The sequence below is a fragment of the Mesoplodon mirus genome (assembly GCF_964341445.2).
Source record: "Mesoplodon mirus genome assembly, chromosome: 8".
Taxonomy (NCBI): Eukaryota; Metazoa; Chordata; class Mammalia; order Artiodactyla; family Ziphiidae; genus Mesoplodon; species Mesoplodon mirus.
In genome coordinates, this window is record NC_138984.1 from 4,350,565 (window position 1) to 4,375,049 (window position 24,485).

General features: G+C 42.7%; 1 protein-coding gene across 2 annotated transcripts in view; it reads left to right on the forward strand.

Annotated features, from left to right (window-relative positions):
• DRC11 (dynein regulatory complex subunit 11) overlaps positions 1-24,485 on the forward strand; it is a 172,472-nt gene that overhangs the window by 56,077 nt on the left and 91,910 nt on the right. For both annotated transcript variants that reach the window (XM_082630649.1, XM_082630650.1), the window contains 2 exons: positions 10,526-10,610; positions 19,598-19,720. In XM_082630649.1, coding sequence (XP_082486775.1) covers positions 10,526-10,610; positions 19,598-19,720 — 208 coding nt within the window. The remainder of the gene's footprint in view (positions 1-10,525; positions 10,611-19,597; positions 19,721-24,485) is intronic.

Below are 24,485 nucleotides of genomic sequence, written 5' to 3' on the forward strand. Positions count from 1 at the left end.
AGTGCATGTTTTGTTGTTTCCTCTAATGAAATCTGGGAGAAGGGAAATTAGAGGCTTCCACTTATGTTACTGAATCCCCATTCTGCAGGATAGAAAATTATGTGTCACGATTATTTTTCTTGATTCATTTCCAACTTGTTTGTGTTTTGATTTTTCTGACTCACTTGTTCTTTCAGATAGGACTTCTAGGTTTCCAAGTCATTCAAAATTAGACGCAAATGTTTATTCCTAGGAATATAAATAGTTCAGTGGTAGGAGAATGCAATAGTATGTACATCAGGGAAAACAATATTATCATTTCAGGTCATGCAAAAAAAATTATTTGATGAAATGGAACGCCCACTTCTTATTGTAAAAATTTAAAAACAAAGACAAGGGTTAATTCTTAGCATAATAAAATGTAAGCTGAATAAAAACAAGGATTTTTTAAATCTTCTATTTACTGCTTTTTCCCTGTGCCTAGTATGGTGTCTGGCACGTAGTTCTAAATGAGTGAATGAATGAATGAAACATCAAGTATTCTTTAAAACAAAAGAGAGCTGTACACTTAATGAGGAAACACTATAGGTCGTCCCACAAAAGGAAAGGAAAGTATAGATGACTTTGTCCCCTAATAATTAGTACCATAATATAAATTATTATCAATATAATGACATCAAGAGGAAACAATATTTTTTTAAATGTAGCAAAATGTATTTTTTAAAAATCAACCACAGACTAAGTATGAAAGAGAAGTATATGAAAGTTTAAGAGGTCTATAAATGTTGGGCTTCCCTGGTGGTGCAGTGGTTGAGGGTCCGCCTGCTGATGCAGGGGACACGGGTTCGTGCCCCGGTCCGGGAAGATCCCACATGCTGTGGAGTGGCTGGGCCCGTGAGGCATGGCCGCTGAGCCTGTGCGTCCGGAGCCTGTGTGCTCCTCAACGGGAGAGGCCACAGCAGTGAGAGGCCCGCGTACAGCAAAAAAAAAAAAAAAAAAAAAATGTCTATAAATGTTAAAAGGAAGAAAATTTAAAGGACTTGAATAAATGGTGAGATGTGCCATGTTTCTGGTTAAACAGAAAGATGACATGATTACTCTGGGTAATTTATAGAGAGGACACAATTTCAATTAAAGTCCCAACAGGATTATTTATTGAACTTGAAAACATAATTATTAAAGTCATTAGGATTAAAATAAGAAAATAAGAACCATAAGGAAGAACAAATGACACTTTATTTTCAAGAATATTATAAAGAAAAATAAGGTATTGATATAAATGCATTACACTAATATAAAAGCACAAGCATAAATCAGTGAAACAAAGTAGAGAGCCCAGGAACTGACAAACATAAATGGAAATAAATAGCATATGATAAATTAAGTTTAAAAAGTAATAAGAATGGAAAAAATATACTTGCAATAACTAGATTGCCTTAATTGCTAAAGCCAACAAGCAGTCGAAAGCTGAATGGAGAACTTAACTTCCCTAGAGAAAGGTCACAATTTTCTAACTATGGAAACGAAAATGTTTTCTGCTGGCTATAAAACTTACAAGGTCTTTATAATAATCAACCCTAAAATAAGACAAAAAAGGAGTCAAACAAAAATAAAACTTATTTTCTATTGGACATTATTTTACCTTACCATTTTATTTAATTACAAACATGATTTCTATCTGTCATAGCAAGGAAAGCAATACTGAAATATGTACAGAAAAAAATGAATGGTCTCCTCCCTCCAGGCCCCATCTCGGAGCTAATCCAGGTGCACAGTGCACGCGTTCCTCCTGCACCTGCAAACATAAACACAGGCACACAAGGCTCTCCTGTCCCCTTTTCTCTTGATAACCCAGGCCACTCCCCAGCCCAGTCTATCCCCTTAATATTCTCTCTTTAACATCCCCTCTGTCCACATAGAGCAGACTAGTCTTTATGAGAATTGAATTTATTCATCCACCTAAGTATTTATTAAGTGCTGGTGGTGAAAAGGTAAAGAGGAACAGGTGAAGTCTAGTCCTGATGCTGGATTCCACAGTGGGGCTTTACCATAATTACATAAGCATTCCCCATTGGGTGATTACTTGCAGTTTCTTATTACAGTTTTTATTTTTTACAGCTTTTGCTAGTACACCTTGTGCATCACAAAATATCTCTGCTTTTACTTCAGTAAGGATTTCCCAATAGTGGGGTTGTTGGGTTAAAAGTTGTGTACATGTGAAAGGTATATAACACCAACTTGATAGCTAAAGAATTAAGGAATCCATTGTCTAAGGGTTTATGCAAAGCCAGTAAGTGACTTTGATTAGTAGAGACATCCTGGGCTTCTTTTTTTTTGCGGTACGCGGGCCTCTCACCGTTGCGGCCTCTCCCGTTGTGGAGCACAGGCTCCGGACGCGCAGGCTCAGCGGCCATGGCTCACGGGCCCAGCCGCTCCGCGGCATGTGGGATCCTCCCGGACCGGGGCACGAACCCGTGTCCCCTGCATCGGCAGGCGGACTCTCAACCACTGCGCCACCAGGGAAGCCCCATCGTGGGCTTCTAGGCAGAATCCCAAGGTTAGAATTGAGGCACTTCTGTAAGGAACAATTTGCCTTTGGAAAAGTCACTTAAACTCTCGGATTTTCCAACTTCCTCCTTTGCAAAATAGACAAAAGTGCTTATCTCACAGAATTTCTGTAAGGATGAAATGAGAAACAATTTGTGAAAGGCGTGTGTGAAAACGCTTTGTAAACCTGCATGCAACAAACACACAGTCGATGATCATTTCTGCTAAATAAGTGGGTCCAAGAGGTAAGGAGACAGTTACACAAATGCACATGCACATAGCAGGTAGCAAAGTGCCAACCTCAGTAGCAGCTAAAGAAATGCAAATTCAAATTGGGCTTCCATTCCCAAAACCCGTAAAGACATCTGAGGAAGAGGAAAGCCAATGTGTTGGTGTGATAGGTGAAAGAGACTGCAGGGGGCACTCAGAGCTGCCTGGTGGGTTTGTGTTTGAATTCTGTTCTTTCCAGGAAGCGACCAGGGCTTTTCTCTGTGTGCTTCCATCATGGGCGCCCCCTCCCCACCCCCGGCCCCAGAATAATTGGCTGGGACAGGGGGTTGTAGTTATACCGAATTTTAATTCTTCCCGTTTAAAATAATGAGCCATCAGCATCCTGCCCAGAGCGTCCTGACTTTCAAGAACAGGTTGCTGCTGTTAGGAGATGCCTATGAGGTGTGAACTAAGGTCACCTGAATTGATGTGAGTTTTGACGCTTGGACAGGCCAGGCTGGCACCTCGGTGTCTCGAGTGCTCCGCCGCAGAGCCCAGGCACCTGCCTCCAGACCATGAAGCCATTTCTCAGGCACAAAAAGGAAATGGCAACAGCGTTGCCCGAGTCACGCAGATGCCGGACAAACGCTACTTGTACAAGATAAAATGTGGGCTACTTCCCACCTCCCTGTGTGAGATTAGGGAGGGGGCAGGTCTGTTTGCCCCTGGCCCCGGACAGAGTGGAGACAGGCTTCCACAGTGCCTCAGGCAGGAGTTCTTCACTTAGGCTACAAGATGTGCAGGACGCATATCATATCTGCAGGGCCAAAGACAGATTGAAAGCCCAGTCTTGGACCAAGGGTTTGGCTGGAGGTTTGGACCAAGGGTTTGGGGAGGAAATTAGGTGGGGACAGTTTGGGATTAGACGATGGGATGGCTGGGGGTTCAGAGTCATTGCTTTATACACGTGAACCCTGCCTGGAAGCTCCTTTAGGGGAGAGACAGTGCAGGTCCCACTTAAGAGCCGAGGACTTGGAGGCCATCATCCTAGATAACTTTGATCATAAAATGTGGATGGGATGCTTTCTGAGTCAGTAACTAAGACTGGTATCAAGAGAAGAAGCTGGGGGCTTTCCTGGTGGCGCAGTGGTTGAGAGTCTGCCTGCCAATGCAGGGGACGCGGGTTCGTGCCCCGGTCCAGGAGGATCCCACATGCCGTGGAGCGGCTGGGCCCATGAGCCATGGCCGCTGAGCCTGCGCGTCCGGAGCCTGTGCTCCGCAACGGGAGAGGCCACAACAGTGAGAGGCCTGCGTACCACAAAAAAAAAAAAAAGAGAGAGAGAGAGAAGAAGCTGGAAGAAATGTCGGATTACTAGAGCTTTCCAACCCTGGAGCAACTGCCACGTGCCATCACTTAGAGGACTAATTCTCTGGTGGGGAGGGGGGCTTGGTGGCTTCTCAGCTTCTTTCCTTTGTAAGTTTCCAGGGGAGATCCGAATTTAGTGGTAGGGAGGTGTCACTTGTTTTTGAAAAATATTCAACAATCTCTAGTTTGTTGATAAATCTAAAGTTTGATAAATAATATATTTCATATTCAGCATTCCTATTCAAATTTTCCTAAATACTTTTTATTTTACTTTTTTATTTTACTTTATTTTATTTTTTAACTGACAAAGCAAAAGACTTTAATGGGAAGGGGTGCCCGGGTGGAGAGCAGCAAGGTAAGGGAACCCAGGAGAACTGCTCTTCCTAAGTACTTTTTAGGGAATGGATTTAATGAATACCTGGAACTTTATCTTTTGGAAATTATACTTAATACTAATTAAATATTGTTCCAAAAAGTTGAATTCTTGCTTTTAGAAAAAAATGTAATCCCCATGAGACGTGCCAGCATGTGCTTAATGGTGACTAAATGGGGACTAGGAGTGCAGAAATATCTGGTAAATCCTGTCTTGTCAAGTTCCAGATCCCTTTCTCAAACTTTGTGTCCTTGGGTGGTTTTCACCTTTCTCGTTTCTCCTGTTCTGTAGATGTGGGTGAAATGTATATAGTTCAGGTGATTTTTCATGCAGCCATGTGATGAGATCCATTTTCTGCATCACTTGGTCCATCCGATGGTTTGGATGCCCATTTGAAGAACCTGCTTTGGCCTTGCCTATTGCAGCAATTGGAGGGCAAATGGAAATTAGTTGGTGGCGGGTGGGGGGAGGGCGCGGCACAGGGGGGAAGATACTAGGACACGCCTGCACATTAACTCTGAAACTCAGCCAGACGATGCAAGTTCAAAGGTAATCAAATGTCTGTGGAAGTCAGAGTCAAGCTATAATTGAGGGAAAGCTGTGATTGAAATAATCACCATGTACCACGTCAGGATCTTTACCATGTAATGATTTTGCAGAGGATTTTGTGTTAACATTTCCTTTAAGTAGAAAAGAATTGCGTCTATGCAAGTACTTTCCAAACTACAGAGAGAAACCGGGGTAATCATCCAGAAACAACTTAACATCCCCTCTCTTCTCCATCCCAAATGCACATCCCTCAGCAAGACCTTTGGTTGTGAGATAAGAGGGAACCTATTTTATTTGGTCAAACATGTACTTTATGCAGGGTAATCAGGGAAGGCCTCTGTGACATGTTGACATTTGAACAAAACCTTAAAGCGAGTGGGGGGGAGGTGTTTTCTCTCTGCACGTGAACATCACTCTGAGGAGGGGAGCATCGGGGTGGATGGAGAGCAGCTGGAATGCTGAGAAGGTGGGGGAAGGCAGGAAGGCGGCAGGGCAGTACCGGGGAGGCCATAGTAAGTGCAGGAACCGGGTCCATCGCCATCCAAACCAGGAGACTTGTAAGAATGAAAGGGGATGCTGTTGTTAATTACACATAACTGGGCCTGTCCCCAGGAAAGCGGGCCACAGGTTAACCTAATTATGTGGGCGTTGGTTTCATTTGGAGGGAGAGTTTCGGCAAACTTGGAGCAGAGAAACGGCACGACGTGACTTATGTTTTAAAAGCATCACTCTGGCTGCTACGTGGAGGGACAGCAGGGAGACTAGTTAATCCCAGTAACACGAGTACAGGATAAGGATGGCTCGGATCAGTGCGGGTAAGAAAAGTGGGTGGATTCTAGGCATAGAATTGGAAGGTAGAACCAGCAGGGTTTGCTGATGGATTGAACTTAGGTGTGAACGTGGGAGACAAGCCCAGGATTCTAGGGTTTTGCCCTTGCAGCAACTGGAAGATGAGTTTCCATGTTCTGAAATGGGGAAAGACAAGAGGAGGAGGAAGTTTGGGAGAGGAGGTGAGCACAAGGGTGGAGGTTGGGGCATTTAAGTCTGAGATACTCACTGCGCTTCTGAAGGGAGACACTGGGCAGGCAGGCGAGTGTATGAGTGTGTGGTCCAGGGCCGGGACGAAGGCAGGAGACGTGGTGATGGGGCAGTGAAGCCTGCAGGGGGTGTTCAAAGCCAAGAAGCTACATGAGATCCTAAAGGGTGAGCATAGAAGAGAAGAACCCAAGGGCCGAGCCCGAGGTCCCCCAGCATTTACAGGTGGGAAGGCAAGATTCTGGCAGAGAAGGCTGAGCAGGTGGTCGGTGGGGGGAGGAGAACTCAGAGGGAAGCCAGTCACAGATCATTTCAGGAGGAAGGGAGGGCCCAGAACTCACACTGCTTCCAGGCCACGTCCTGTGAGTCCCTTCTCTGTAAGGCAGAGAAGGGGGTGCCAAATAGACAGGAGAGGAGGAGGTGAGAGATGGAAGGAAGCCAGGAGGATCCCGAGCTGGAAGCCGAGGAAGAGAACCTTCCAGGAAAAAGGACTTTGTCATCTGATGGATCAAGAGAGAGGGATGTGGTAAAACACCCTGGGAAGCCAGCACATCATACTCACTGGTAAACTTGTTTACTTAGTTTGTGGGGGAGATGGAAGCCCAAGATCACGGGGTCAGCAGGGTCGGTTCCTTCCGAGGATGAAGGGAGAAGCTGCAGGTGCCCCCTTCTCCCCGAGTCTCTTCACATCATCTGCCCTCTTGGTGTGTCTGTGTCTGTGCCCTAATCTCCCTTGTTTATAAGGACACCAGTCATATTGGATTAGGGCATCACCTCATCTTAACTAATTCCATCCGCAAGGACCCTATTGCCACAGGCGGTCACATTCTGAGGTCCCGGGGGGTGGGACTTCAACCTGTGGATTTGGGAGGGACACAGTTTGGTCCGTAACACCTTGTGGGAACTATTTTAATGGAGCCAGTGAATGTGAAGGACTTGAAAAGCTGGAGTGTGGAGGTGAGCAGGGAGATGCATGAGAAGCTGGGGGATGAGTGTTCACAGACGTAGACCACAAACTGGTGGTTACCAGTGGGGGGGGGAATAGAGGGGCGGCGAGTGGGAGGTACAAACTACTGGGTGTAAGATGGGCTCAAGGGTATACTGTACAACACGGGGAATAGAGCCAGTATTTTGTAATAACTGTAAATGAAGTGTAATGTTTAAAAATTGATTTCAAAAGTTTTAATAAAACAAAAAGGAGGATGATAGTTTTCTAAATGAGAGAGGCCTGAGCTTATTTCAGATTCACAGGGAAGCATCCAGTCAAGAGAGAGAAAGGGCCCGGGGGAAATGAGAGGAGTGAGATGGTAGGGGGCCTTGAGACGCACCACCAGGCTGGCTTGGGTCATGGGAGCAGCATCCCTTCCACTAATGAGGGTGGGAGAGCCGGAGGGTCTGGGCTGGACCATCGTCCCTGTCTGATGGCATCCCTCTCCTCCACCCCGCTGCATTTGGGCAGAGCCCTGGTTGGGGGGTGCGGGGGGGAAGGGGAAAGATCCCCTCTGGGCCGAGACCCCATCACTCTGCAATTCCAGTTGTTTGAATAACATCCATGTTCACACGATGTGTCAGCCCTGAGCTCCATGGCGGGTTTGATGGGCCTGAACAGACACCCAGGGTGTCCCAGCAAACATAAACCGGACACTGTTTCCACTTTGAATCTTTCCTGACACCATGTCGTTAGGGGTCTTCGGCTGCTCCCCTAGAGGTCCCCACACGGGCTGTCACCTGTGGTCGATGCGGTCAGCCCCCCGGCTATTTGCACCTGAAACACCGTGGGAGCCAAAATAGTATTTCTGGTCACTTGTTTCCAAGTATAAGTCATCTGTGCCCGGAGCTCTCCAGCTTCACACTGTGCTGAGTTCCAGGTGCTAACACGCTCCTCACCTTGCAGCTTCCTTATGCTGAGCAAGAGAGGAGCTGACTGTGTCTGGGTTCTGAGCATCGTTATTCGGGAGAGGGAAGGCCGTGTCCCATCTCTGCCCCAGAGCACAACTGAGAACGTGGTGGTGAAAAGCCGGCAGTCAAGGAAACGTGAAACAGAATTCGAAAACTGTTTTCTCCCAGCATGCTCTAAGGGACGGAGTCTCAGTGCAAACCCCGGGCAGCCTTGGACATCACGAAGCAGGGGTGCAGCAGCTGTGGGAACAGAGGTCCCCTTGCCACAGAGCGGGGCGTGGGGTGTCGTGAGAACAGAGAAAGTGTGTGTGTGAGATAAAGAGCTGTCAGGTTAGGCTTTCATTTTCTACATACAAATTTTAAAAGATATCTTTTAAATGTGCGCCCGACAACAGTTCTTACATTCTTTAAGGATAAGACATTCAATTTTAACTTATGATTAAATATTTAAACTGTCACTAAATATGTTCATTTATCTATTAGAAATAAATATATTTGATAGTATATTTTCAAAAAGTACTATGAAAAATATAAAATTGTCAAATCTTACTCTGACGATTGATGCTTTTCAAAATTGTATGTGAGGAACCTGGAGGTGAGGTGGCTGCCTTCTGCTGCACCCCAAAGTATGAGGGCCGCTCAGAATGGGCACCTGCCACCTGTCCAGCTTCAGACTGAGCCAGACACTTTTTCTGGAACCTCATTTTTCCTTGAGAAAATGACTGACGCTCTGGCTATTCAGACTCAGGTTTGGGGCAACATTTTCTCAAAAATGAACCAAGTGAGCCTGAAGGAAAACAACTGAGGGCATTTGTTGCTAATAATAAAATTCAAGCTTTCTAGTGAAAATTACAATTTTGGAAATCTTCTAGTCACCTCTGTGAGTCTGAGAGCTTCTCATTACTTAGCTTTGGGGTATGGTGAGATTGGTGGCGTTATTAATGAATGAACATGATTTTTGGTACGGTGCAATGTGTAAGCATTAGGAAGATCCACATAAGTCAATGAATCATTAGTTTTGAAATGACCAAGATGTTACAAAGTCATGTTACAAAGTCATTGTGGGGTGAAAGATCTATTCAGTGCACAAGGCTCATGGATTTTGATGTGACAGGGAAGGGAAAGTTCTTGATATGCTTTCAGATTCTACATCACCACCAGCCTTTAGGAAGCTACCACTTGTCGAGTTGTGGTGTAGAATCAAAGCAGAATATTCACAGCTATCTAAAAGGCTATTAAAACTCTCCTCTCTTTTCCAATTACACAGCCGTGTGAGGCCAGATTTTCTTTCTATACTTCAACCAAAACAACATACTGTAACAGACTGAATACAGAAACAGATATAAGCATCCTGCTAACTTCCATTAAGCCAGAACAGTAACACTGTTCTCACTAATTTTTTTTTGTTCTGAGAAATACATTCTTCATTAAAAATGTTGTTTATGTGAACACATAATGGGCTTATTATTGTTATTTTTTAATGAAAAATGCATATTTTAGAAATGTGTCAGGTTTAATATTTAATACAGTAAATATCAATAGCTAGAACTCACATAAACAAAAGCTTTTGGGGATCATCAAAAATTATCAAGGGTGTCAAGAGCAACTAAGGCCAGAAGTTTGAGAACCGCTGTTACAGAGTCATCTGGAGCATGGGCATCTCCTCTAACACTCAGATTCTGTTCTTCTGTGGATTAATGGAACTAACTTGGTCGTTTTTTCTTTCTATATATGGAATAAATATAACACTCGTATCCAAGTCAGTTTCTCTTGGAAAAATTAACTTCATTTCCCTTCTGAAATCCCTCAACATTAAATTTCAAAAACATAGAAACTATATGGTTACAGAAAAAAAATTACTATTCGGAACTCAACATATAGAGCCTTAGACTCGCTAAAAATCTAAAGCATGCATGCATATTTCATGCACTAGTCCTAAATCTGTAATTCGAACAATGCCATGCTTCTGTTTTATGTTAAAATCCTGTGTTTATCCTAATTTTCAAACAGGAAGAAATAGTTTGTGCTTCTGTCTTTTTTTTTTTTTTTTTTTTGCGGTACGCGGGCCTCTCACTGTTGTGGCCTCTCCCATTGCTAAGCGCAGGCCCCGGATGCCCAGGCTCAGCGGCCATGGCTCACAGGCAGCGGCATGTGGGATCTTCCCGGACCGGGGCACGAACCCGTGTCCCCTGCATCAACAGGCATCAACAGGCGGACTCTCAACCACTGCGCCACCAGGGAAGCCCCCTGTCTTTTCATTTTTAATGCAAGCACAGAGTATCTCAGTAATTAAAAAAAGAAAAAAAAAGGCAGAAAATTACAATCTGCTTCAAAGAGAGGTGTGTCTGTCTCACAGTCATAACCGCCTTGAGGAAGGAAACCTGTTCCTGAATGTCACCAGGTCCTTCTGCTTCTTAGAGACCGGAAGTCCGGCCAGCAACTGGCAGGGAGCCCCTCTCCTAATAACTATCACTCATTTCAGTGAACTTGACCAGAGCCAGCTAGTGGGGAATGCAGCAGAGAGGGCTGTGCTCATGGATGTTCATTCTGCCTTGTTTCCTCCTCAGGAACTTAACGGGCACATTTCCCGACTACCCTACAGAAGAAGAAGGAGGTTCAGCTATCATTTTTTCCAGCAAGACACGACAACAGGTACAAGTATGCGTGAGAAATAAACTGTAAACGTATCATAATCGCATCTCTTTAAACTTTAGAGATAATGACTTTTGCACTGTTATTAGGTCTTGGTAGTTCCCTACAGACGTTTACCTGGAAGTACTTTTGTTGTTTATCAGTTCATGTACTTTCAAAATTCTTTAGATGAATTCATGCTTTCTCCTGTCTTTGAAAGCGATGTGACAACACATGAGTCTCATCTTCTTAGTCAGTGATGAGCAGCTCGGTTTCAGGAACCCTTTATGTTCTGGTCCCTGCTTGCCTCCCAGTATCGTTTCCTGTCCCCCTCACCCCAGCTTCACACCATCAACTCCAGCGGTCCACTTGCCCGTCCTCCTCGCCGCTCATGCTGCTACACCTTTAGTGCCTTCCTGCATCTCATGCTCTCCCCTCACTCCAGGATGCCTTCTGCCCGTCTTCCTCTGCTTAGCTCCTGCTTGTCTGTCAAGACTCAGCTCTTTGCCATATTAATGTTCTTCAAGAGAAACACCCTTGGACCATCTCTGTAGATACTCTAGTGGCATTTGATGATTGACATCCAAAGCTGCTTTTAGAAATGCCTTAATAAACCAGAAATAGGAAAACTCTTCTTAACCTCAGAGTATTTATCATAGAAACCAAGAGAAGATTTGCATTACTCAACAGTGAAACGTTTAGAAGCATGACCATTAAAAAATGAAACTCAAGAAAAGAATAATTGCCATCAGCACTATTAGTTAATACTCTCTGGAAGTTCTAACAAATACAATAACATAAGAAAAAGAAAAGAAGTTACAGATATTTAAAAAGTGACGATTTTATTATTTTCAGATTATGTGATTATATTCCTAGAAAACACAAACTTATCAAAAATTATATTGACATATTATGCAGAATTGTACAGAATTATACAGACAAAATTCACTGAAGAAAATGAAAGAAGACATGAATAAATAGACTGATGGTTTGTTTCTATGGATAGAAAGGTTCAATAAAATACAAATACACATTATCTTTCCATTGTTTATGTAGTTAGTGCAATTCCAATAAAATCAAAACAATTTTTTATTTACAAAATTATTCTCAAGTTTATAGAGAAGAATGAATGCGTGTCAATATCCAAAAAGTTTATGAAAAAGAACTGTAATCAAGGGAACTTGCCCTACTTGGTACAAATCAAATTATAAAGTAATTGAGCCATCACCGTACTGGGAAAGGAATAGACAGATAATAGCAATAACAAAAATAGTATGTCATGTGCAGCATTTATTGGACAAATATTCTGTGCCGGGTCCTATGCAAAGAACACTATGTAAATTAACTCATTCAGTCTTCCCAACCCACAAAGATCAAGCCATTTGGCCAGATTCACAGTTAATAAGTTGGGGAGATGAGATTCAAACCCAGATAATCTGACTGCAGGATAGTGTGCTCAGAAATTGATTCAGGTACTAGTTGGAATTCAGAAATATAATCATGACCTAAGTGGAGAAGGATGAACTATGCAATAAATAATATTGGGACAACTGGCTCTCCATTTGAGAAAATTAGTTGATCTTTACCTCCCTTAATATACAAAATAAATTTCAGATGCATTAAGTATTTACATGTAAAATATTAAACCACAAATTACCAGTAGAAATTGTTTGATATTTGATAATAATGGGGAGTAATTTTATAAGTATATCACCATAGGCAGAAATCATAAAGAGAATAAGCTGATATCTCTGGCTAAATGAAACTTAAATAGCAAAAGATATCATAAATTAAAATCATATGATAAAATGGAGAAAGTGTTAGCAACGTAGCTGACGTTAGGTATCTTTCGTATGTAGAGTTCTTAGAAAGTAATAAGAAAAATCTGAACACCTCAGTAGAAAAGGCAAAAAATATTAAAGTAATTAAAAAAAATTTTAACTCAGTAGGAAAGAAATTTAAATATAATGTTACTGTATCTCTTTTCACCTATAGGATTGCTAAAATTTTTAACTTGTGATAATAATTGGAGTTGGTGAGCGTGTGGAAAAAAGTCACTCTCGCACATTGTGGCTGGATACATAAATTAGCATGACATTTTTTGAGGACCATGGGCCAAGTAAATATCAAAATATTTACTGTGTATACCCTTTAACCCATAAATGCTCTTCAAGGAATTTATACTAAGGAAAAAATAAAAACAAGTTGCCATAGATGGGCAACAACAGACTTTTTCCATTAGCAGCAAAATAGTAAATATTTGTTGAACATACAGTCTCTGCTGCAACTACTCAACTCTGCTATTATAACATGAAAGCACAGACAATATGTAAATGAATGGGCATGGATGTGTTCCAATAAAGCTTTATTTACAAACATGGGCGGCAGGCCAGATTTGGCCCATGTGATGTGGTTTGCTGATACTTGCCATAGGTGATTGAAACAGCTGTTCTTGTCTGCACTGTTCACAGCACTGACAGAGAAGAAACAGGTTAATGTTTGTTACTAGGGAATTAGTTAAGTAATGTGAAACACTAACTAAGCAGCAGTAAAAACCATGCTGTAGATGAGGTTTTGTCAGCACTGCTGACCCCACAGTCAGCATCCCTGGATTCCTCTGCTTCCCCGCCTGAGCCCTCAGGATCAAGGGGAGGAGCTCTTCTCCCACTCCCTGTCAAAAGCCAACATCAGCTCCCAAAGCCTTCTCTCCATCCTCCTGTCCTTCTCCCCTGAACTGTGTCACCACTTAATAACCACCCTCTTGTTGGCAGTTCGAGCCCTCCCTTGAGTGACTGTCATTTTGATGTGATGTTATTTCACTTTTTTACATGTTTAGGTCTTGTCCCTCCAGCTAAATCATCCGGCACAAGTTGTGTCTTGAAAGCCCATGACAAGCAGCCAGACATGTTTCATGTTAGTTTTTAAAGAATTAAGAATGTTGGTGGAATGTCTAAACTGTCCATCAGAAACTCTCAAAAGTAGACTTAACGTCCAGTCAAACTGAAAGCAAAAGAAAACTGAAGACGTCTGGTTAATACGTACACTAAAATCAAACAAAGGGAGCCACAAAGCAGCATGACTTTAAAAGGCAGATGATTGAAGAGTCAGGACAGCATTGTGGTGAAGAATCCGAGTTCCACTAGGTCTGCAGCCTCAGGCAAGCGACTTCCCCTCTGCGTCTCAGTTTTCTTGTCTGCGGATGGAGATGCTAAAAACACCTGCCTCCCTGGGCCGATGCAATAATTAGATGAGATGATACATGTAATGTACTCAGAACAGAGCTTGGCACCCTGAAATCATTCAGAAAGTCTTAGCAGTTGTTACTAATGGGAGGAGAGGGAGGAGGAGGGAGAGGAAGAAAGGAAGAGGAGAAGGAGGAAGGGGAGGGGTGGAGGCAGAAGAGATAGACCAAACATAATCATTATAACATACACGTAAACAGTCAACTTTATATTTGTAAAGACAAAACAGTGCAAATACTTTTTCTGAAGTGAGCATAATCACATTGATGCCAAGCCCCCCAAAAGATGGAATACAAATAGAACCTCAGATCAATCTTCCTTATGAGTATAAATGCAAAAATTCAAAGTGAAATATTAACGAAACACTACAATCAAGTGGTGTTTATTCCCGAACGCAAGCACTGTTGTGTTTTGGATGTTCTGTGAATACATTGCATCATATAAAGAGATCCAAAAGGGAGAACCATAAGCTCATCACTGTGGATGCTAAAAGGGCATTTTACAAATTCAACTCCCTTTCTTGATATTAAAAAATAAAACAAAAAATGGAATATATGGATACTTCTTCAACATGACAAAATATTTCTTAGTTCAAAAGTTAATATCATGCTTAATGAAATTCACAGGAAACATTTCCACTGGTGTCATGAAAAATACAAGGGTGGCCATTATCACCATTGACCCACAGGATCTATTGAACACTATTACACAAGAGAAAGAATGTAGAGATAGAGAATTGGAATGGAAGAGGGGAAATCGTCACTTTTTGCAGATATGTTCTGTACTTAGAAAAGCAAAGAGATAAACTGAAAAACACCTTAAACAATATGAGAAGTAAGACGGGGAGTTACAAAATTAATATGCAGAAAGAGAAAGCTTTTCTATGTTCAAACAGCAGCTACATAGAAAATATAATAAAAGAGTCCATTTACAATGGCAACAATGGCACGAAGATAAAATATCCAGGAATAAATTTAATAATAAATGTGTTTTCTATGGGAAGAAAAGCTTAAAACATTCTGAAGGGGCTTCCCTGGTGGCGCAGTGGTTGGGAGTCAGCCTGCTGATGCAGGGAACACGTGTTCGTTCCCCGGTCCGGGAGGATCCCACATGCCATGGAGCAGCTGGGCCCGTGAGCCATGGCCACTGAGCCTGTGCCTACGGAGCCTGTGCTCCACAACGGGAGAGGCCGCAACAGTGAGAGGCCCACGTACAGAAAAAAAAAAAAAAAAAATTCTGAAGAATGAAAATGAGCCGATGGAAAAGCATATTCTGTTCTTAGGTAGGAATACTCAATGTTATAAATACTTCAGCACTCCCAAACATCATCTATACATGTAGTACGATCCAAATAAAAATACCAATAGCATTTTGTTGGAGTGGGGAGTCAGGGCATGCAGAGGGTGACTAATTTGATTCTAAACTTTAGGTAGAAAGTAAATAACCAGGAATAGCTAGTAAAATTCTGAGAATGAAGGGTAATGAGGAGGAACCAGCCCTGCCAGGTATTAAAACATGTTTTAAAGAGCCCATTGATACAGGCAAATGACTAAATGAAAAAGAATAGAAAATCAAGAAATATATCCAAATACACATGGAAATTTAGTATATAATAAAGAAGCATCTCATCTTTCTTGTAGAAGGAAAAGAAAAAGACCATTTAATGAATGGTATTATAGTAACCAGGTTGTCAACTGGAAAAGAAGAAAATTAATCTCTATCTCTTGATACTCTAGCCCAGAATGATTCCAAATGTATCAAAGGTTTAAATGTCAAACAAAACAAAAACACAAAAGGACTAGAAGCAGCCAACAAAGAAATATGTCATAACCTCAGAGTGGGAAAGACCTTTTTACCTCTGTCGCACAACCCAGGAGTCATAGAAGAAAAAAAACATAAATTAAACTACGTTAAAAAAAATTTTTAACCTGCATGGCAAAACCGACCCCAAGTAAAGTCAAACGACAGATGACACACTGCAAGAATTATTTGTAATGAATATCACAGGTAAGAGATCATTTTTCTAATATATAAAGAGCTCCTACAGCTCTATAAGAAAAAACTCAATAACCCAATATTTTTAAAGCCAAAGGATATGAACAGTTCTCAGAAATGAAAATCTAAATGGATTTGAAACATAATAAAAGATGTTCAACATATGAAAAGACAACCAACCTCACGCGTATAAGAGAAATGCAAATTAAAGCTACACTGACAGACAAAATTGATAGATTAAACCTCATCAAAATTCAAAACTTTGGGGCTTCAAAAGATGCCATTAAGAAAATGCAAATACAAGAACAGACTGGAAGAAGATATTTGAAAACTTATACTTGATAAAGGATTTGTATCCAGAATGTACAAAGAACTCGTACATCTCAATAATAAGACAAACAATCCAATCAAAAAATGAGCAAAAGACTCAAATAGACAATTCACAAAGGAATATATATGAATAGCTAATAGGCACATGGAAGGATGCTCAACACCGTTAGTCATTAGGAAGATGAAAATTAAAACTATAATAAGGTACCATTTCACAACCACTAGGATGGCTGTAATTAAAAACAACAAAAAAGACAATAACAAATGTTGAGGATGTAGAGAAGAGACAATCCCCCTACATGGCCAGTGGGGATGTAAAGTGGTGCAGCCACATTGGAAAACCAGTTTGTCAATTATTTAAAAGTTAAATATAAATTTACCGAATGACTCAGCACTTCCACTCTTAGGACTTTATCCAAGAGAAATGAAAACATATGTCCATGCAAAAAAAAATTGTATGTGAATATTTGTAGGAGCATTACTCATAATAGCCAAAATTTTGAAACAACCTAAATATCCATCAGTTGGTGAATGGGTAGGTGAAATGTGGTATATCCATGCAATGGAATATTATTCAGCAATAAAAAAGGAACAGACAATTTATACATGGTATAACTTGGGTGAACCTCAAAAGCATGATGCACAGTGAAAGAAGCCAGACATGAGAGACCACATAGTATACAATTCCATTTATATGAAATGTCCAAAAAGAGTAGATCTATGGAAGCAGAAAGTTGATTAGAGCCTGGGGAGAAGGGCAGGAGAGGGAAGACAGATTAACAATTAATGGACATGAGGGGATCTTAGTGGGGTGATGGAAATGTGCTAAAACTAATTTATGGTGATGGTTGCACAACTTGATAAATTTACTAAAAAATGATTGAATTGTACACTTGAAATGGGTAAATGTAAAAAATGTAAAATATGTTTCAATAAAGTTATACATGTATTTTCAAAAAGAAAAATAAAACAGGTAGCAGGGCAGATTTGACCTTCAGTCCCCTTAGTTTACCAAAAACGTGATGGCTGACTTAATAGGCACTAATAATTTTGGGAGGTTTTGCTATAGTTGAAGAGCACAAGCAAAATAAGTTCCATATTGACACCTAAAAAAAAAAACCCAAAACAAATACAACAACATGCCATTTTTCACCCGTTCAACTGGCAAACATAAGCGCCGTGTCGGTGAGCATGTGGGGAAATGCGTAGTTGCCCGCATCGCTGGCAGAAGTGTAAATCAGCAGGACCCGGTAGAGGCTGTTTGATGGTATTATACATGTATGTGCACGTGATCCAGCGTTTCTCCTCGTGGGAATTATCCTGCACGTATGCTCGCACACTTGCAAAATGACATTTGCATGCGTTGATTCATGGCAGCTTTGTGGGTAATAGCAAAAGATTGGAAATAACCTTAATTTCCATTGGTAGGAGAATGGTCAGATAAGTTACGAACGGGGAGGAAACATTTCACTACATGCTCTTTCATAACTTCTGAAGTGTGGGTGTTGTAAACGTTTTATCTATTCAAAATAGTAAATAAACTGGGTAAAGATCTAGAGGAGATAAACAATGCAGTTGATGCAATCGATACACTGAATTTTATGCTTCACAAATAAGGATTTTATCCTCTTTTCAGATGCATATGTATATATATATATTCAAGTTTCTGAACGTTTCCAAACTTCCGAGAACCAAAACATGTCCATTTTCCCTAAGTGCACCAGAGCATAAAAGTCCTGGCAGCCACAGTTTGGTTCTATGAGTGGAGGTGAGCCTGATCCCCAAGGAAAACATTACTCTTCTGATAACAAGGGACTTTTAATCCTATCTAAAGACACCCTTTTTATTACCAGATAATGTGCACAACATATACGTCACCTCAACTCCCCAGTACCCCCTCGCTGAGCGCCCCCCGCCCCTGAAAAATCTTCATTAGAGCCTAGGGGATGGGTGAGCCTCAGGATGGTGTGGAGTTAGACACATGACTATAGTTTTTTTTTTTTTTTTAAGTCCAGATGGTGCCTGAATAGTCTGCTTTGTTCATGATAAAGCTGTTTTGAACACTTTTTAAGGTATGAAGTAAGCTCCTAAAAACAACCTAGCTATAAATTCAAAAATACAATACTAGAAAATAAACTTCAGCATTTTAGTAAATCACAGTAAGGCATAATCAAAGTAGGCTTGATCCCAGGAGGATGGCTTAGTACAACACACTAGGGGTGAAATGATATTAGCCCTTTTTTTTAAGTGCATACCTTGCTCTCCAGAAGTAACCACTGTACTGAATTTGGTATTTATCATTCCCTTACATTTCTTACACTTTGACTATGTATGTATGTATCCTGAAACCGTAACCGTCAAGTATCATTTTTTTGTTTCACTAGATGCGTTTCACAATGAAGGATAAATTTAGAGATGTCGTTCAGCATCTTTTTTGCCTCTTTACTTTCTACATGATGCAGGTCATCCCGGTTAGCACCTGTTTGAATCCCGGCTCAAGCTACTTACTAGCTGTGCATGTGGACCGTGTGACTGAACACTTTGTGCCCCATTTCCCTCATCGATAAAACAGGTCGATAACCACTTCCACCCGTGGGCTGTGCTCGGCAGTAACTGAGCTCGTCTTTGTGAAGCTCTTAGAGCCGTGCCTGGTGATCATTAGTGCTGTGGATGGAAGTGTTGACTTCATTCTAAAGCGGAGCAAACTGAGGCTCAGAGGGGTTATGCTGCTTGTCTCAGTCACATGACCAGTGATGAGCAGAGCCCGAGGGTCAAACAGGCTATGTGTCCCATCACGGTCACCATCCTACCTCCCAGAATTCACAGTGGGAGAGAGCTCAGTAAATACCTACTGTATTGAATGGAATTATATAGTTTTTACAGACTTCCACTGATTCTCCAGTGACGCTAATCCTATGTGAACCAGCTATTTTTTAACCAATATTTTAAATTTTAGGAGGACAAATGGATTTTTGTAGGAAATACAAATTAAACCACAGGTAAAAGACACCAACTCTGAGGAGAGATGCGTGATCATATATGGAGTCCAAGCAGGAAACAGCAGGAGTTTGGGGCTAGGATTTGGGGAAGAGGTGTGCGTGGGCCTGGCGCTTGGGCTGCGGCTGAGATGCTGACGGAGCCGAGACCTCTCCTGGAACCCCTGGGAGCCAGAGCAGCTCTGAACCCGCAGGGAACTGGTTCAGAAATGTCCACCCTCCCTCTCTATCTGCCCTCCAAGATCCCACTGCTGCCTGCACTGGTGAATCCAACGAAAGGCAGATGGCAGGAGGGAGATCGGTGGTGCAAGGAGGGCTCGGTCTGCGGGCCCACAGCAGGGCAGAGGAGGGACACTGGCACAGATACTTCCTTCCAGACAGGAAAAATAGTCCTCATCTCCATCCAACTCTGTGCACATGCCACGATGATTTTGTTTTTTACCAGGTTATTGAGGATATTAGTGCAAGCCAAGAAGAGGAGGAAAAAAACAAAAAGAAGAAAAAGGAAGAGAAACCCAAAAAAGGCAAAAAAGGAAAGGAAACGAAAGAAACAAAGGGAAAAAATAAGGTAAGGTATTTGGAGTTTTAGAAATTGGGGATTTTTTTGCTTTTCTGCTTTGAATCCGTGGAATAATCTCAAATTTGTTGAGACTGTAGTCGCTCGTTTCCTTGGGAACCATGCTATGTACCAGCTGTTTTTCTTTTTTTCTTCTTCTTCTTTTTTTTTTTATGAAAGCTGACACTTTTTTCTTATTTGTTATTTATTTTATACATATTCGTGTATTTATGTCAATCCCAGTCTCCCAATTCATCCCACCACCACCACCCCCCGCCACTTTCCCCCCTTGGTGTCCATACATTTGTCCTCTGCATCTGCGTCTCTATTTCTGCCCTGCAAACCGGTTCATCTGTACCGTTTTTCTAGATCCCACATTTGTGCGTTAATATATGATACTTGTTTTCTCTTTCTGACTTACTTCACTCTGTATGACAGCCTCTAGGTCCATCCACGTCTCTACAAATGACCCAATTTTGTTCCTTTTTATGGCTGAGTAATATTCCATTGTATATATGTACCACATCTTCATTTTTTTTTTCATGTTGGTCAACAGTTGCCATCTTTTCTATGACTTATAAATACCTATTAGGATAAGGAGTGGTTTCAACAACTCAGATACTTTACATTATTCACAAATGGGATAGCTTTGAATTTTCATTCTTCAAGATAAATGATTCCACTCATCTTTTCTCAAGGGTAGAGATAAGGAACAGTTCTTGGCAAACTAAGTCACCACTACAAAGTCAAAATAATTGCGTCTGCTTTCACCAAAGTGTGTTCATTTCAATTTATCACTTCACATCGACATGTTGGACCTGTTTTAACAGGACTTGTTTCTTACTACCCAAAGGAAAGCAGAGTCCAGAGTCACTGCGGGCCGGGCATGCCCTGTGCAATGGGGTTGCTGGGTGGTGGGCGAGCAGGGGGGTGTTGCTGTCCTGGGTGCGATCGGAGGGGTTTTCACCCTCAAACATGCGGAGAGACCACTGCCAGGGTGGTGGTTCTCTCCGCATAAACTCCTGCTTTGTGAAATGGAATTCAGGCTGAAAGCTAGCATCATCTGAAAACGTGAATATGTTCACTGTAGCGGCTGGCCCAGACAGATACTGCTTCACAGCTGACCAAAACCCTGATCTGAATCAGAGTGGATCCTGAAAGGTTGTGTCCCTCTGTGACTGTCCAGAAGCAGAGGCCCAGCTCTAGCTCGGGTAGCCGTGGCCATGATCCTCATGTTCTGAGGATTCCCACTGACGCTCAGACTCGCACATTTCTCTGTGGGAGAAGCAACTCACTGGGGTCTGGTAGATGCATCTGGGACTTTTGGATGCATCACAGCGAGAGAGAAATTGGACAGGCTGTGTAGTCAAGGAGTGACTGGACCAAGGAGGCAGAAGTTGTGAGCAAGGGAGAGGGGGTGATGGTGAATATAAAATGTCCATACCCAAAGTCCACAAAAATGCAAGTGATAAAAGCCAGCCTCTTGTTTAAAATCCTTTGGCTTGATTGAGGCCGACATTGCAGGCGAGGGTCCCTCTCCAGCGGTCACGCCTGCACAGTGATATGCGGAAATCAAGCACCTGCCCCTGCTGTCCTGCCCTCTCTAACTGTGTTCCATTGTTTTGCTGTGCGGACAAAAGAAGAGAGACCCCTCCCCACTCATTTTGAGAACAGCCCACTCCACTGTAGTGGATGCTGAATGGGGCCCCTCTGATGCCCCCTTCAGGACCAAGGGGCTCAATCCCCAGCTACCCAGGATGCGGTGCTGACCCCTCACACTTAGTCCCTCCCCAGGAACTGTTCAGGGTCTAGGGGGGTGCTTCAAGTGAAGTGAGCCGCCGCCACGGGGCACGGGCCTTCAAGGACAGTCGCATTAGGGCCTTCCCTGGTGGTCCACTGGTTAAGAGTCTGCGCTTCTACTGCAGGGGGCATGGGTTCAATCCCTGGTCAGGGAGATCCCACAGGCCTGCACGGTGCAGCCAAAAATAAATGAATAAATAAATAAACAAACAAACAAACAAATAAATAAATGAAATGAAATGAAGAAATAGCATCATCTTAGGAAAAAAAAAGATAGTCACGTCAGGGTACAAAGACCCAGCCCCACACTTCCCAGGACAACTCTGAAGGGTTCTCCTAGCTCCTGGGCTCCATGTGGGATCAGCTACCACTCTCTTGCCATTGCATCCCAGTTCAGCTCCCCCTCTGTCCAGCTCAGCTCCCCCTCTGCCCAGTTCAGCTCCCCGCTCTGTCCAGCTCAGCTCCCCCCTCTGTCCAGCTCAGCTCCCCCTCTGTCCAGTTCAGCTCCCCCTCTGTCCAGCTCAGCTCCCCCTCTGCCCAGTTCAGCTCCCCCTCTACCCAGTTCAGCTCCCCCTCTGTCCAGCTCAGCTCCCCCTCTGCCCAGTTCAGCTCCCCGCTCTGTCCAGCTCAGCTCCCCCTCTGTCCAGCCCAGCTCCCCCTCTGTCCAGTTCAGCTCCCCCTCTGTCCAGTTCAGCTCCCCCCTCTGTCCAGCTCAGCTCCGCCTCTGTCCAGCTCAGCTCCCCCTCTACCCAGTTCAGCTCCCCCTCTGTCCAGTTCAGCTCCCCCTCTACCCAGTTCAGCTCCCCCTCTGTCCAGCTCAGCTCCCCCCTCTGTCCAGTTCAGCTCCCCGTCTGTCCAGCTCAGCTCCCCCTCTGTCCAATTCAGCTCCCCCTCTACCCAGTTCAGCTCCCCCTCTGTCCAGTTCAGCTCCCCCTCTGTCCAGCTCAGCTCCCCCTCTGTCCAGCTCAGCTCCCCCTCTGCCCAGTTCAGCTCCCCCTCTGTCCAGTGCCACTCCTCTCCCTCCCTCCCTTACGGGTGATGTTCCCACCAAACCACCTGCACGTTCTCCACCTCAGTGTCTCCAGGGAACCCACCCACGGGACCAGCTATTTGCTTTGTCTCATGGACTTACAAAGCTTTCAACCTTGTTACCTTTGTGATATTTTAAAAAGGGTCTATTTTCCCTTTATGGAGATTAGTTGACATATTCAGATGTTTGTATATGAGGTCTTTCCCAAGTTTTCTGACTATGTATATGGGGCTGGCAATTGAGAGATGACCAAGTGTTATAAAAATACTCAAAGAATAACCATACAGCTCTGCTGTTGTGGTTAGGGATTAGAGTTAGGGGTGAGTCAGTATCTGCAAGTTAAACAAAACTCATTTCCTCTGTTTCCTGCCTTACCCTCTAACCAGGATGAATAATAGACGTCTTTTTCTACAGGTCAAAATACTAATTTCCACCCAAGGATTTGAATAGCTGGTCTCAGGAATGCTTCCTGATTCTTTAGGAATGATTTTAGAATAAGACTTTAAAAGTCAATGGAAAAGGTAATCTGATCTATAAGAAACATACCAACATCATTTAATTGTATCAAGTTTTCATAGAGATTAACATTTCACATTTTAATAATCACATTGTCACTGTGTAGACCTGTACTTTTCATATAAATTCACTCCTAAGTAATTCTGAAGGATTTTCCCCATCATTTGCAACTACTTCATAAATGCTGATGTACTCAAACTTTGCTTTTTTGTCCAAAACCATTCATCATTAAGTGACTATTTAATAGCTAGTTAATAAAACACTATCACTCAACAAAGACCAGATTGTGTAGCAGATAGTTTCAGATTTTTATGGAACAAGCTTCACTAACAGTGAATTTTAATTTGCAAGTGTCAAACTCACTCATGCATATTTAGAGGAAGAGATGCTTAGAATAAAATTGGAATTCTTCCAGTTGTCCCTTTTCTTAGGCACTGCTTCAAAATTATCTTGCCAGGTGGAGGAGGATTTTAAAAATTAACTGTATCAAGTGAGCTGTCTTTTGGGTTTGGTTTTTTTTTCTGGAACAAGTTAGAATTTTAGGGTTGCAGGCAGATGAGTAGGGCAATAGTGGTCTGTGGGTTCCCTGGAAACACTGAGATGGAGAACGTGCAGGTGGTTTTTTGGGAGCATCACGTGCAAGGGAGGGAGGGAGAGAAGTGGCACTGGACAGAGGGGGGAGCTGAACTGGGTAGAGGGGGAGCTGAACTGGGATGCATTTGCAAAGGAGCATAAATATCCAGGGAGTAGCTGTTGGGAGGGGCCTGGAGGGTGAGTGGATCAGAAGGCTGGGTGGGGGCAGCATTCCAGGCAATCTCCAAGCCACAGACCCAGAGGACAACTTCAGAGCATGGATGACAGGAGGCCAGGATAGGTATGCAGTGTGTGGAACCTGGAAAGGCTGCAGCAGGCAATGAGTGATCCCTTGGGGGGCCTGGCAGAGACTTCTTCAGAGAGAAGATGGACAGAGAGAAGACCCTGTAAAGAGGCTGAAAAGACAAGCTATAGACTAGGAGAAAGTATTTTCAAATTATATATCTGACAAATAATTTGTATCTAGAATATATAAAGAATTCTCAGAATTCAACAGTAAGAAAAAAAAATGTCTTTCTTTTAAATCTTTTGTTTTAAATCCCTCTCTGAAAGTACTGAGGATTGCAGATAAGGAGATCCCCTTAAACGAGGGCTTTGATAGCGGAGATGCTGGTGCCAGAAGGACATTTTCTGCCGACCAACAGCAATCTCTGCAAATATGCTTTCAACACCAACATAATTTTATTTGCCTCACTCTGGGCCTCGTGTTGGCTTTAGAAACAAAAATACAGCAAAAGAGCACTCTGTAATCCATCCCTACAGTTCTTTCCTCTTTCTTGTTTTTCAATGTTCTGTATGTTCAACCATTTGGAACTACCTTCAGTGGTTTTGTCCTGC